Below are 12,807 nucleotides of genomic sequence, written 5' to 3'. Positions count from 1 at the left end.
GGCAGCCAGTGAGTAAACCAGTACTTGCACCAGTACTTGTATACTTGAAGAACAACAACAAAAACCTGATTACCTGATTCAAATGATAATGTTAGCACTGATTCTGTGTAACTCTGTGGGTTCAGGTTTCTGGCCTAAATATAACCATACAAACTCTGGAATAACATATTTTTTCATACTAAGTGTTTAAATGTAAAAGCAAATACTGCACACATGTGGTTAGCTGATTTGGTTGCACTATTGCTGTAATAAAATTATCACTACAGGGCATTATTTCTAAACTCTTTATCTTTGCTTTACCATTAAGTTTAGCTGTGCTTTATCGCTTTAATATTCTCTGGAGTGTCTTTAAAACCTTATTTAGTATGGTATTCTCCTAGTATACATATCTTATGATATGTTCAGACGGTTTTACATAAAAAACATACAGAGAGCAAAGTTGGTTTTGATGTGATTTATGCTGAGGTTAATAACCATGTACATAACCAACAGTAAAATCTGACATTTGTTTTTTGCTTTTTTTCAGACCTGGTCACTGGCACTCATTGTCTGGCCACTTGTGATCTTCATCATCTTGGCGATCACACGTTCACAGTTTCCTCCAAAACTCAAAGACACATGTATGTACCAAATGTCATCCTATATTTAGATAAATCTAAGTAGCTGAGTTTGTTGAGATATCAGTAGCGTGACAGTGAATGAAGGCATTCCGCATTGATTAGAGATGGTATCAACATGAGGGTTGCTGGTTCAATACTGAGAAGCTGAGTCAGAAGCTGTTTTATATTACTATTATGCCCTTGAGCAAAACACTTATTCTCAGGTTATCCCATTGGGACTGTCATTGCACTTAGTGTGCTGTAACTTCCATGTGAAGCGCATCTGCAAGGAACAGTAACATTTTTGTTGGTTGGATTCATGGCTTGAGGATATATCTTACTTCATTTTCCTGGTTTTATTTAAACATTTGAACATGGTGCAGATCTTAAGCAGGTTGATGCCATAGATCTCTTGTGAACATTTGACGTTGTCCACCATGTTGTGCTTGGGAATGTTCTAGATTAATATTTTAGTTCTGAAGTACAAAATGGATGCCCAGTTGCTAGTCTCCCAATCTACATTATTCTTGGTTAATGTTCTACATTATCCACTTGCCTTCAGTTTTCTTCAAATATAATCAGATTATCTGGTAAAAATACATATTCTGTGAGCTTTATGTGATCTTTCTTCTTAAGCTGGCTGTGCTTTGGGAGTTTTCTGTTATTTTACATTTCTCTCTTGAGGACTGGGTTGTTAGGCCTGGTCTTTCCCATAAGTAGCTCCCCTATGCCTTCCACCGATCTGTACAGGCAGACTCACTGTTTGTCTAATTGTATATCCATCCATAGAAACTCGAAACTCATTTGATAATGTGTGAAAACAAGTGCTAAAGCTTCCCAGCTAACAAGGAACATTCTCAGAACTTTGGCTTAATACTTACTAGTTTCAGATGGTTCAGATAACGTTTAAAAAGTAGCTTTCCCATATATATATATATATATATATATATATATATATATATACACTACCAGTCAAAAGTTTTTGAACAGTAAGATTTTTAATGTTTTTAAAGAACTCTCTTCTGCTCACCAAGCCTGTATTTATTTGATCCGAAGTACAGCACAAACTGTAAAATTCTGAAATATTTTTGCTATTTTAAATAACTGTTTTCTATTTGAATATATTTTAAAATGTAATTTATTTAGCATCATTACACCAGTCTTCAGTGTCACATGATCCTTCAGAAATCATTCTAATATGCTGATTTGCTGTTCAAGAAACATTTATTATTATTATTATTATTATCAACATTTAAAAACTTTTTTTCAGGATTCTTTGATGAATATAAAGATCTAAAGATCAGCATTTATCTGAAATAAAAAGCTTTTGTAACATTATACACTATACCATTCAAAAGCTTTGAGTCAGTATAGTTTTTTTTTTTTTTGAGAAAGAAATTATAGAAAGTAATACTTTTATTTAGCAAGGATGCTTTAAATTGATGAAAAGTTTTGATAAAGACATTTATAATGTTACAAAACATTTCTATTTCAGATAAATTCGGTTCTTCTAAACTTTCTATTCATCAAATAAACCTGAAAAATCTACTCAGCTGTTTTTTCCAGCAGCAAAACAGAATATTAGAATTATTTCTGAAGGATCATGTGACTGGAGTAATGATGCTAAACATTCAGCTTTTAAATCAGAGTAATAAATTACATTTTAAAATATATTTAAACAGAAAGCAGCTATTTTAAATAGTAAAAATATTTCAAAATATGTGTTTTTTTGCTGTACTTTGGATCAAATAAATGCAGGCTTGGTGAGCAGAAGAGACTTATTTAAAAACACTAAAAAATCTTACTGTTCAAAAACTTTTGACTGGTGATGTGTGTACTTACATAAACTTTAATGGATTAATAACCAACTTAATAAAAGTCCTGGTCAGTATTTCCTTGTGTTAATGATACTTTCAGGATCTTGCAAATTATTTCTATACTCGTCACACCCCAAGTAGCTTATGTAATGCTCATTTTATATCTTTCTCTATAGTTTGTCTATGGTTTTGGTTCATTCAACCACTATTTGCTGGACAAACATTGCATAAGGTCAATAATTCCACAGTATGAAACCTTTCAAGTATTCACTCTTAGTCTATAGTCATATACCTTTTGACCCAAAGCATTGTGTTTGGTTCTATGAACTGATGAAGTCAAACATGGTATGTTGGCATTGAAAGTCCTATACCATAAAACCAGACAGGTAAATCAAACACTCTCCCTCTCCAGGAAGAGAAAAATCAGCCCAAGATGATCTTGATTGTTTTCTCCCAGACAGCAATGTGATCAGGTGTAGAACAAACATAGACAATAGCTGATCTGATTCTTAGATATTTCTCCTGAGAAAAAGCATCTACAGTATTAATTCAGAGGACAAACAGTGGAACAAAATCTGCTCAGATTTGCCTAGAGACCATAGTGGTCAATCAGATATCTGAGATTTCAATATGAAGTTTACTTCAAGGCAAAATCATATGGGATTTTCTGAACGAGTCTACTGCTTTTTAAATTTACGGGTGTCACTTTTGCGAATCCTTTTTAGTAGTATTTACTGGGACGTTTTTAAAGTTGACAAATACAATTTTTGTTATCTGTCAAAATGAAGGAAAGCACTTTGAAATATCCAACGTTCCAGGTGGATATGAATGCTGATTCCAAAAGACAAATAAAATAACATTTGATAATTAACCCTTTGAAGCATACGATCACAAGTATTATTAGAACTTTCAGAAAGTCTTGTTTATCACATTTATATCCTTCTGTAATAAACTAGTTATATTGATTGGCCATACTCATCGTAGTGTACCCTAGGTAATAAAGGACGTTATGCTTGAAGGACTTCAAAGAAAAGCTTCTGATTCACAAAATGTCCTTCAGATGTTGCGATAAGGTGCAGTTACCTTGAGGTGTCAGTGCTTATGATCTTGTTTGGTTCTGTAAACTACAGAATACTTGGAAGACCGTATTGATGCAGGATTTACAGGCCTAAAATTCTTGAAAGTGACACTGCAGTAGCTATTACAGTGAAAGCTTAAGTTTTATTATAGGGTTTTTATATGTTTAATACTTTTACACTTTTTAATTTCCTTTTGATGTTCAGTGGTTGACGAGTAATTTATTGGCAGTCGCTGATAGTTCACATGACTCATCTTGTTCAAAGGGGAATGAAACAGATTTGGAGAAACTTAACTCACTCACCAATAGATCCTCTGCAGTGAATGGGTGCCGTCAGAATGAGAGTTTAAACAGCTGATAACAACATCACAATTATTCTATAAGTCATCCACACGACTCCAGCCCATCAATTAACATCTTGTGAAGAGAAAATCTGCATGTTTGAACTTCAAACTATTGTTTCTGGCTAAAATACCAGTCCTCCTATTAATAATATTGCATTGTAGAGTGAAAAAAATGTTTTTGTCTGCTGAACCACGAGAGAAATATGTGACCCAGGACCACAAAATCAGTCTTAAATAGCATGGGTTAGTTGTAGCAATAGCTGAAAATACATTTTATGGGTCAAAATTATTATAAATTTTTCTTTTATGCCAAAAATCATTAGGATATTAAGTAAAGATCATGTTCTATGAAGATATTTTAATCATGTGGATTACTTGTGGATTGTTGTGATGGTTTTATCAGCTGTTTGAACTCTCATTCTGATGGCACCCATTCACTGCAGAGGATCCATTGGTGCTAAATTTCTCCAAATCTGTTCCCTGAAGAAACAAACTGATCTATAGCTTACATTCTACATAACCTTCAACTATACCTATGAAACACCTCTCAGCCACAAAGTTTAACTCTGCACTGTTTCTTTTCAGGCTATGTGGCACCTAGAAACCTTCCGAGCACCGGGTTCTTCCCTTTCCTGCAGACACTCATGTGTAGCACCGACAGTACATGCAACAGCAAATCCTACCTAACAAACGGACAGTCCAAATCATACTTGTACACAAGTCGTCGTCACCGCAGGGATGCTGAATCACACAGGTAATTTCCAAAAGTTGTTTCATGTAGCACCATATTCTCAGAAAACCTGAGGGAGGTCTGTTTTTGTTTTGACTTTAATATTGTGTATGTTATGATGATCAGATGTGTACGTAAATGGTGATATTTAGGACCTAGCACTTTAATACCACGTGCTGTAGATGTCTGAAAAAGATTTCTCTGTTTAAAATGACAATGGCCACACCTGTGTGTCGATGCGTCACTGATGAGATGATAATGGACCTTGTGGCAAAACACCGGTTCCTGTGGTATTGCTGTCCCCTTTGCCTTAGTCAGTATTGATAAAACAAAGAATTCTCTTATATGGTCAGTTGATCAGCAAAAATCCTTTTGCTGTTTTATGGAGGAAAGTTTACTAAACCTGTTTGTCCAATAGTTCTTTTGCTGCTGTGTGTATCATGTCCAGGTTGAGTCAACAGTCAAACCTTTTGTCGTCAAAACCTTTGTTAGGTCATTGTCGCTTGGTGAAATGGAATTTTTTACTTGCTATGGCACTTTAACACAAAAAATACTGAAAACATAACTACTTTTTTATCTTTTTTTAATTCCATAATTATAGACAAAAAAATGCTTTCTTCCCTGTGAAACCCAATTGCTCTTTTCCATACATTTAGGTTAGTGTTGAGTTCCCTCGCTTCCAAAAAAAAACTATAGACTATAGACTATATGTGTCACGACGTTGTGTACGGGGAATGAGGAGTAGGAACGAGGAGATCAGGAATGTACATTTATTTAAATAATCCACACTTGAAACAGGAACGAACAGGAACAGCAGGGAATCCACACGCATACACAATGAAAAAGACTTTAAATGACTACTGAATGACAATACAAGAAATGACAACCAAACGGGGAACTCAACCAAACTTAAATACACAGACTAATCAGAGGGAGACAGGTGAGAACGATTAAACAGTGACGTAATAATTGAAGATGGAACAGGAAAGACCAAATAAGGGCATACATGGGGAAAACCAAAGAAAACAGTCCACAGGGGTGTGACAATATGTCATATTTTAGATATGACATATTTTGTTTTAATTTTTCTTTATTTTGTTACTAACATGTAAATGAACTAAATTAAACTAGGTTTGTATTAAATGTAAGAATTAAGTATTAAAGTTAAAGAAAATTATTGTCACTTTCTTACAAAAGTTATATATATATATATATATATATATATATATATATATAAAAGGGGGTGGCAGAAACTCCCAGGACGACATTCCTTTTTTCTTTTCTATTTACTTTTATTAATTCGATTTTTTGTGAGCTCTTAACAATGTTACTGCCAGCTCATACTGTGTAGGAGGGTGTAAATTAACAGAACGTGTTTGTGTAATCCTTTACCTAGTTATCATTAAATGATGCTTCATCTTTCATTCTGACTTGTGCCTTTATATAGTCTGTCTATCCTGTTTTTGTAGGCGTATGAAAATGTTTGCATTTACATCATGCATACATTACATGTCGATGATGTGTACTCTGTTATCTAACCATTTTGATAGAATATAACCATATGCTATAATTTTAGTAACAAAACTATAGTACCCATGGTCCTCTCTCTCTATATATATATATATTTATATTTCAGTTTACCAGCACTGCTTCATGGATTACCTTCACTGGCCCATCTACAGAAGGGAGGACTGGTTCACTCAATCCTGAAAAGGGATACATCAAATCCAGAGCTCCTAGAGCTATGGGATAGGATGCTCAGTATGTACATTTTCTTCAGTTGTTTAATACAGTGCCACTCATTGTTAAAGAACTGCTAATGAATCTGTTTCTGTTTTTAACTTTTTTTAAAAATTTTTTTATTTAATTTTTTTTTTTTTAAAGATTCCAGTCTTCAAAACATTCCCAATGTGACTTCAGTCGTGCAAACTTTTAACAACTCTGTACTGGTTAATCAGGTTAGTGAAAAGTGTTTTCCGTATTCTTGATATATCCATGTTATTTGTGTATAACTTAAATTAATTAAAATTTCATTTCATTTCATTTAAAAATTAATTTAATTTAATCAATACAATACAAAATATCATCATATATGTTTTTTTTATAGTAATAGTACAGCTATAGTACTTTCTCAATTCTGTCCTCTTAAAACAATAATTAATTTAATTTAATTTAATTTAATTTAATTAATTTATTTATTTTTAAATATTTGTTTTAATAAATTAAGTTTTATATAATTTATACAAAATGTCATCATATATGTTTTTTTAATAGTAATAGTACAACTATAGTACTTTCCAAATCCCATCCTCTCTTGTCTCCTGTCACAATAAAGGCAAAAATGCCAAAAAAAAATCTTAAAACAATAATTTCATTTCATTTCATTTCATTTCATTTGAAAATTAATTAAAATTTTAAAATATGTTTTTTAAAATAATTTAAGTTTTATAATCAATACAGAATATACAAAATATAAAAATAAACGCAAAAATGCCAATAATAAATATGAAAAAAACAATAATTTCATTTAATTTCATTTAAATTAATTTAATTTCATAAAAAAAATTTTAATTAAAAAATTAATTTAATTAAAAATCAATTTAATTTCATTTAATTATTTTCAAAATAATTTAAGTTTTATAATCAATACAAAATATATACTTTTTTTTTTTTCTTTTAACAGTAACAGTAGTAATAGTACAACTAATGTTTGTTGTGGTATTCAAAATCTAAAAGCCTCAAAATAAAGCTAAACTAAACCAGCCTTTTTGCAGTTTTTTTGCAACCAGCAACTGTTTGGTTATCAATATTCTTCAAAATATCAGCATTCTTCAGTGTCCACTTGCTTAATTGATTTCTTTTCGTTCTTTCTTGTAGACCATGGAGTCCGTTTGGGAGTCTGTGAGCGTCCTGAAAAAAATCCTTATGCAGCTTCTCCATGACTGCCATCAACATGTCAGCCAGCACACAGGATATCTTTACAAAAGGCTTGATAAACTTCTGCAGCTCCAACGACACTGTTCTGGAAGCATCTTTACTTACCCTGAACCAGGTGGGGTCAGACTTCCCACACTGTTCATAATCTTTCAGTCTAGTCACATTATACCCACGACTCTCCAATAAAATGAACCATTAGACATCACTTTCATGTTCATCTGTATACTTGTGTGGGTTGCCAGGTGCTGACAGAACTGCTGATCAGTAACCCGACAGAAGTAATAGAATCGATTGGAGGCTCTGTGGTGGTCCTAGATAGCCTTCAACAGGAGACGTCAGTGTGGGACTTCCTACTCGGCCTGCCTGATCTCTTCCTGAAGCCCACAGATGAAGAGATGTTAAATGCTGGAGCAGAGGAACTGGAAAATCTTCAGAAGTGAGTGTATAGTGTCATTCAGATGTTTGGGGTCACACTTGTTTTTTAAACAAATTCTTTTATTCAGATAGAATGCATCCAATTGATCAAATGTGATTTACAATGCCACAAAAGATGTCTTTTTCAAATAAACGCTGATCTTTTGAACTTTCCATTAATCAAATAATCCTAAAACAAAAACTGCATCATGATTTTCATAAAAATACTAAGCTGCGCAATTGTTTTTAATATTAAAATCACATTAGTATGTGGCTGCCCAGTTTGGTTTTCCAAATTCAGTATGATGTGTATATCCACAACACTACACATTTCCATTATGTGTGGCTTGCGTGCTTGCAATGTTTGTTTGTTGACTGTTTTCAAATCTCAGCCTCTCCTTTTTGCATTTAGTGCTTTGACATTTCTCCAGAGGACTTTCCCTCAGGCCAACATCTCTACTGCTGCCACAAACCCAGTCATCACTAAAGGCATTGGCTTTCTCAACTACATGAGTGCTTGGAAAGGCAGAGGTATGTTAAAGATGACTTGCTGGACATGTTTTATGAGCTGCATGGTATTTGTGTGGCAACCTATTTAATCCTTAATTACAAGACAATGCCTATTAATTTAAGCTAAAAGTAGTTACACATATTTTTTGCATCGGCACTCGCAGGCTGCTCAGGATTTTTTTGGCGATCAGTCAGCCTGCTACAAAGAAATGCCCAGTATTTAGAGATCAGTAGATACCTTGGTTTAAGAAAATCATAGGTCTGGAAAGTTTCAGCCAGGGAAACATTGTTGATGGCCCTCATGTTGTTCCAAACCCGTATTTATTCCAGATCTGTTTTGAAGAATACACATGTAAACAAAAGGACAGAAAAGTCACCCTTAAAGTATCATAAAGTGGTTTTTTTTGGTTCATAAAAGTGGTTCATGCTATTTTTTTTCATCTGGACATGTAGACTTTGTTAGGTGAAATTTTAATTTATGTAGTTTTTTTTTCCAATAGAGAAGGATAAACAGGCGAGGTTGAACAGAACAGAACATTGCTGGCTTGAATGTTGTATGGTTACTTCCATTCTGCCCTTTAATAAAGTTCATAACCTCAGGTTGCTTCCTGCCAGGTTGCTTACTATCTTAGGGGAGATGTTGATTATTTGGGGATTTAGAAACCAATGAATCTATTGTTAAAACCAGTCTTGATTACGCGCCATATGCGCACCACACCCTGTCTTATGAAAAGGAGAACATCCTGCTTGGCAGGGTGAAAAATTATTATCACATCACAATTACAGTCTGTTTTCATTGAAGAAAGCTAAGTGGATTTTTATTATTTGAGTACTTAAAACTGAAAGGTGTCATTTTTTATTGTTAAATCCCTGTTTAATATGCACAGATGTGCATACTATGTCCATTCATGGGTAGTTTGAAACTGTATTTAGGGTAGGGCTATCTGGTTGTTTGACTGCTGGGAGGCAGGGGGAGGGTTCATGAAACCAGTCTGAAAACAGTCATTTTTTACAAATCCATTTGTCATGCTACTGCCACAGAAACAGTGTTTTGACCAGCATATTTTCCAAAATGTGGATTGACATGCAACCTTCAAGTGCTTTAGAATGCCGTCTGCCTGCATACTCACGCAAGAGCTGTCACGTGTTGGTCAAAAGGACAGTCACATTTTTCTCTTGTTTTCAACAGATTTGTATTTGAAACTGAGTGATGTCATGAACCAAAGCAGCATTGCTCAGCTCAACTCAGACATGAAGGACCTTATCAATCAAATCCACATTCCCCTCGATAAGGTATGCCTCTCATGGTTGCTCAGCACAGGTCCTTTTTCAGAGTATTTGTTCAACTGTGTGCATCGGGCTGAAAGCTGGGTAGAGTTTAAGAAAGTACATTTCTTTTAAATGTTTTTTTTTCATACTGTGATGTTTAATTTGTTCATGAATTACATCCAAGAGTGTATAGGCATGCATCAAAAGAGAATTGTCATGAACGTGTCACATTCACTACCATGTTATGTTATGTATTTATTAGTATTCTGTGCTGGAAATAACAAATAACATTTTAAACCAAAAATAACTTTTTAAACTAAAATTACTTTTTTGTCTTGCTGAAGCTAACTTCTTAGCATTTATTTAATTACAATTTAACTTTTACAAATGTACACAATGTTTCACACTTTGGCAAACATTTAGAAATACAAAATGATTGGAAATTATGCAAAATACAAATATTGTTTGCATGTAGCTGTATTTAGTGTTTCTTCTTTATTCATTTCGTATTATAGTTGATTTCAGTAGAGTTTGGTTATAGCATGTTGCTACATTTAGTTGTTGTTTGACTTTTTAGTATTTATTCTTAAAATTTAGATATGGATGAATTGCATAAATTGACAAAATGACACCTTGATGCACAGTATATAATATAATACTGTATATAAGATATTTTGCCAAATGTTTAACATGGGGATTGATGTATAATGTCGTAATGTTGCTTACGTAGGCTAGGTCAAAAGTTTTTGAACAGTAACATTTTATATGTTTTTTTTTTTTTTTTTTTTTTTAAGAAGTCTCTTCTGCTTATGAAGCCTGTATTTATTTGATTCAAAGTACAGCAAAACAGTAAAATGTTGAAATATTTTTACTATTTAAAGTAACTGTTTTCTATTTGAATGTTTTAAAACGTAATTTATTGCTGTGATTTCAAAGCTGCATTTTTAGCATCATTACTCCAGTCACATGATCAGAAATTCAGAATTTCAGAAATCATTCTAATATTCTGATTTGTTGCTCAAAAAACATGTATTATTATTAATGCTGAAAACAGCAGAGTATTTTTTCAGGTTTCTTTGATAAAAAGAAAGTTCAGAAGAACAGCATTTATCTGAAATAAAAGTCTTTTGTAACATTATGTCTTTAACATCACTTTTTAATCAATTTAAAGCATCCTTGCAAAATAAAAGTATTAACTTCTATTAAAAAAATTATACTGACTCAAAGCTTTTGAATGGTATAGTGTAAAATGTTACAAAACGTTTTTATTTCAGATAAATGCTGATCTTTGGATCTTTCTATTTATCAAAGAATCCTGAAATAAATGTAATTAATTGTTTTAAATATAAATTAAATAATATTTATTTTTTCTTGAACAAAAAATAAATCAGCATATTAGAATGATTTCTGAAGGATCATGTGACACTGAAGACTGGAGTAATGATGCTGAAAATTTAGCCTTGATTCCAGGAATAACTTACATTTTAAAATATATTTAAATAAAAAGCAGTTATTTTAAATAGTAAACATATTTTGCAATGTTACTGCTTTTGTTTGGATCAAATTCTGGATCAAATAAATGCAGGCTTGGTGAGCAGAAGAGACTTCTTTAAAAAACATGACAAATCTTACTGTTCTTACAAAATCTTACACATACTTTGACCTTTTCAGATTCAAGTGCTGTTCAGCGAAGAAGACTTTCGTACCTTTTTGTGTGACCAAAACATCACTGCTTCCTATTGTTGGAGTTGGGAAGCGGGCCAGATATTTCAAGGAATAAATACAAAGAAAGTTGTTGAACAGGTAAATTTCTCATAGGTCTCTATCATAGGTATCTACTAATACTGCTTTCTATTTTTAGAAATAAGCCATATTAAGTTGCACTTCCTCTTTGAACTTTACTAACTTGTGTTGTAGTTGAGAGGGTGAGAAACTCTCATTTGTGGTTCCTCCTCCTTACCTGCTGTCTTGTGGGAAAACACAAACATCAGCTGTGCATGTTACCTAGGAAACCAGCTCAGTCTAAACACAAAACAGCACGCTAGCGGTGCCGAGACTGACTGCATAAAAAGCATGTATATGCTGCAGTCCTCAGGGAACACCAGTTAGATATTTCCCTCACCACAGAGGGAACTCCAAAATAATATCCTATCACTATGATTTTACATTGAAAAGTCATGCAGCATGTGACATATACGGTGCAAAGCAATTAGTTGGACTGTCACATTGACTATTGCATACAAATATTACATACTATATTTGTAAAAAACCCACTTGCATGTGTCTTTTACACTGCATTACATGTTTTAATACTATAAACATCCATACCAGTAACATTTTCATGTCTCATCCTTACAGGTGCTGTTGACTTGGAGTCAGACCTCTGCCTCAGCAGACTTGGCCTTCACAAAAGACATGTTCACCAGCTTCCTGGGCCTTGTCTCTCCATCGAGTCTAGATGCACTTCTCAAACACACCAGGTCCCAGCGCAGCAGTGACGCTCAGCCACAGAGCCTAGGGGAACAATTGTATGTCAACCCAGACTACTTTGCATATGTTTAGATGGAATTAGATGCAGTAATTAAATGTGAAACTGGTCTGTTTTCTGTAACAAATACAGTTTTTCTTCAATTTCACATCAAGTTATGACACAACACAGTATCTAACCCATAATTACTGCAGTGTGTGGGCTGTACTTTCTATTGTCTTGTAACGTTTTGGTTGCGGTTTTTGAGAAAGAGTGCAACCTGTCTGTGGTGGCATCTGCCAAGTCTGGTTTGGTTATACCATGTGACAGATGAATGTGTGCTTGAAATTTTTTATTTTTTTTTTTGTTTCGTTTTTAAGTGACTTAATCTATACAGATGCACCATGTTTTCACCAATACTGTGCAACTGCATGTAACGTGGTTTAACAAAATAATTTGTGACCACAATACCAGTCATAAAGGTAAATTTTTCACCTGAAAGCTGAATAAATAAACTTTCCATTGATGGTTTGTTAGGATAGGACAATATTTGGCTGAGATACAACTATTTGGAAATCTTTAATCTGAGCGTGCAAAAAAATCTAAATATTCAGAAAACTGCCTTTAAAATTGTCCAAATTA

At 33.4% G+C, this 12,807-nt stretch overlaps 1 protein-coding gene across 5 annotated transcripts in view; it reads left to right on the top strand.

Annotated features, from left to right (window-relative positions):
- Nucleotides 1-6,452: 6,452 nt before the first annotated feature.
- The window catches only part of abca12 (ATP-binding cassette, sub-family A (ABC1), member 12), a 68,225-nt gene continuing 61,870 nt past the window's right edge, over nt 6,453-12,807 (top strand). For all 5 annotated transcript variants that reach the window (XM_051119236.1, XM_051119234.1, XM_051119235.1 and 2 more), the window contains exons 1-7: nt 6,453-6,526; nt 7,446-7,620; nt 7,748-7,941; nt 8,332-8,450; nt 9,619-9,722; nt 11,370-11,501; nt 12,057-12,226. In XM_051119236.1, the coding sequence (XP_050975193.1) occupies nt 7,507-7,620; nt 7,748-7,941; nt 8,332-8,450; nt 9,619-9,722; nt 11,370-11,501; nt 12,057-12,226 (833 nt within the window). In that variant the 5' untranslated portion in view covers nt 6,453-6,526; nt 7,446-7,506. The remainder of the gene's footprint in view (nt 6,527-7,445; nt 7,621-7,747; nt 7,942-8,331; nt 8,451-9,618; nt 9,723-11,369; nt 11,502-12,056; nt 12,227-12,807) is intronic.

This window comes from Labeo rohita, chromosome 9, assembly GCF_022985175.1.
Source record: "Labeo rohita strain BAU-BD-2019 chromosome 9, IGBB_LRoh.1.0, whole genome shotgun sequence".
Taxonomy (NCBI): domain Eukaryota; kingdom Metazoa; phylum Chordata; class Actinopteri; order Cypriniformes; family Cyprinidae; genus Labeo; species Labeo rohita.
This window is presented reverse-complemented; position numbering and strand designations above follow the sequence as displayed.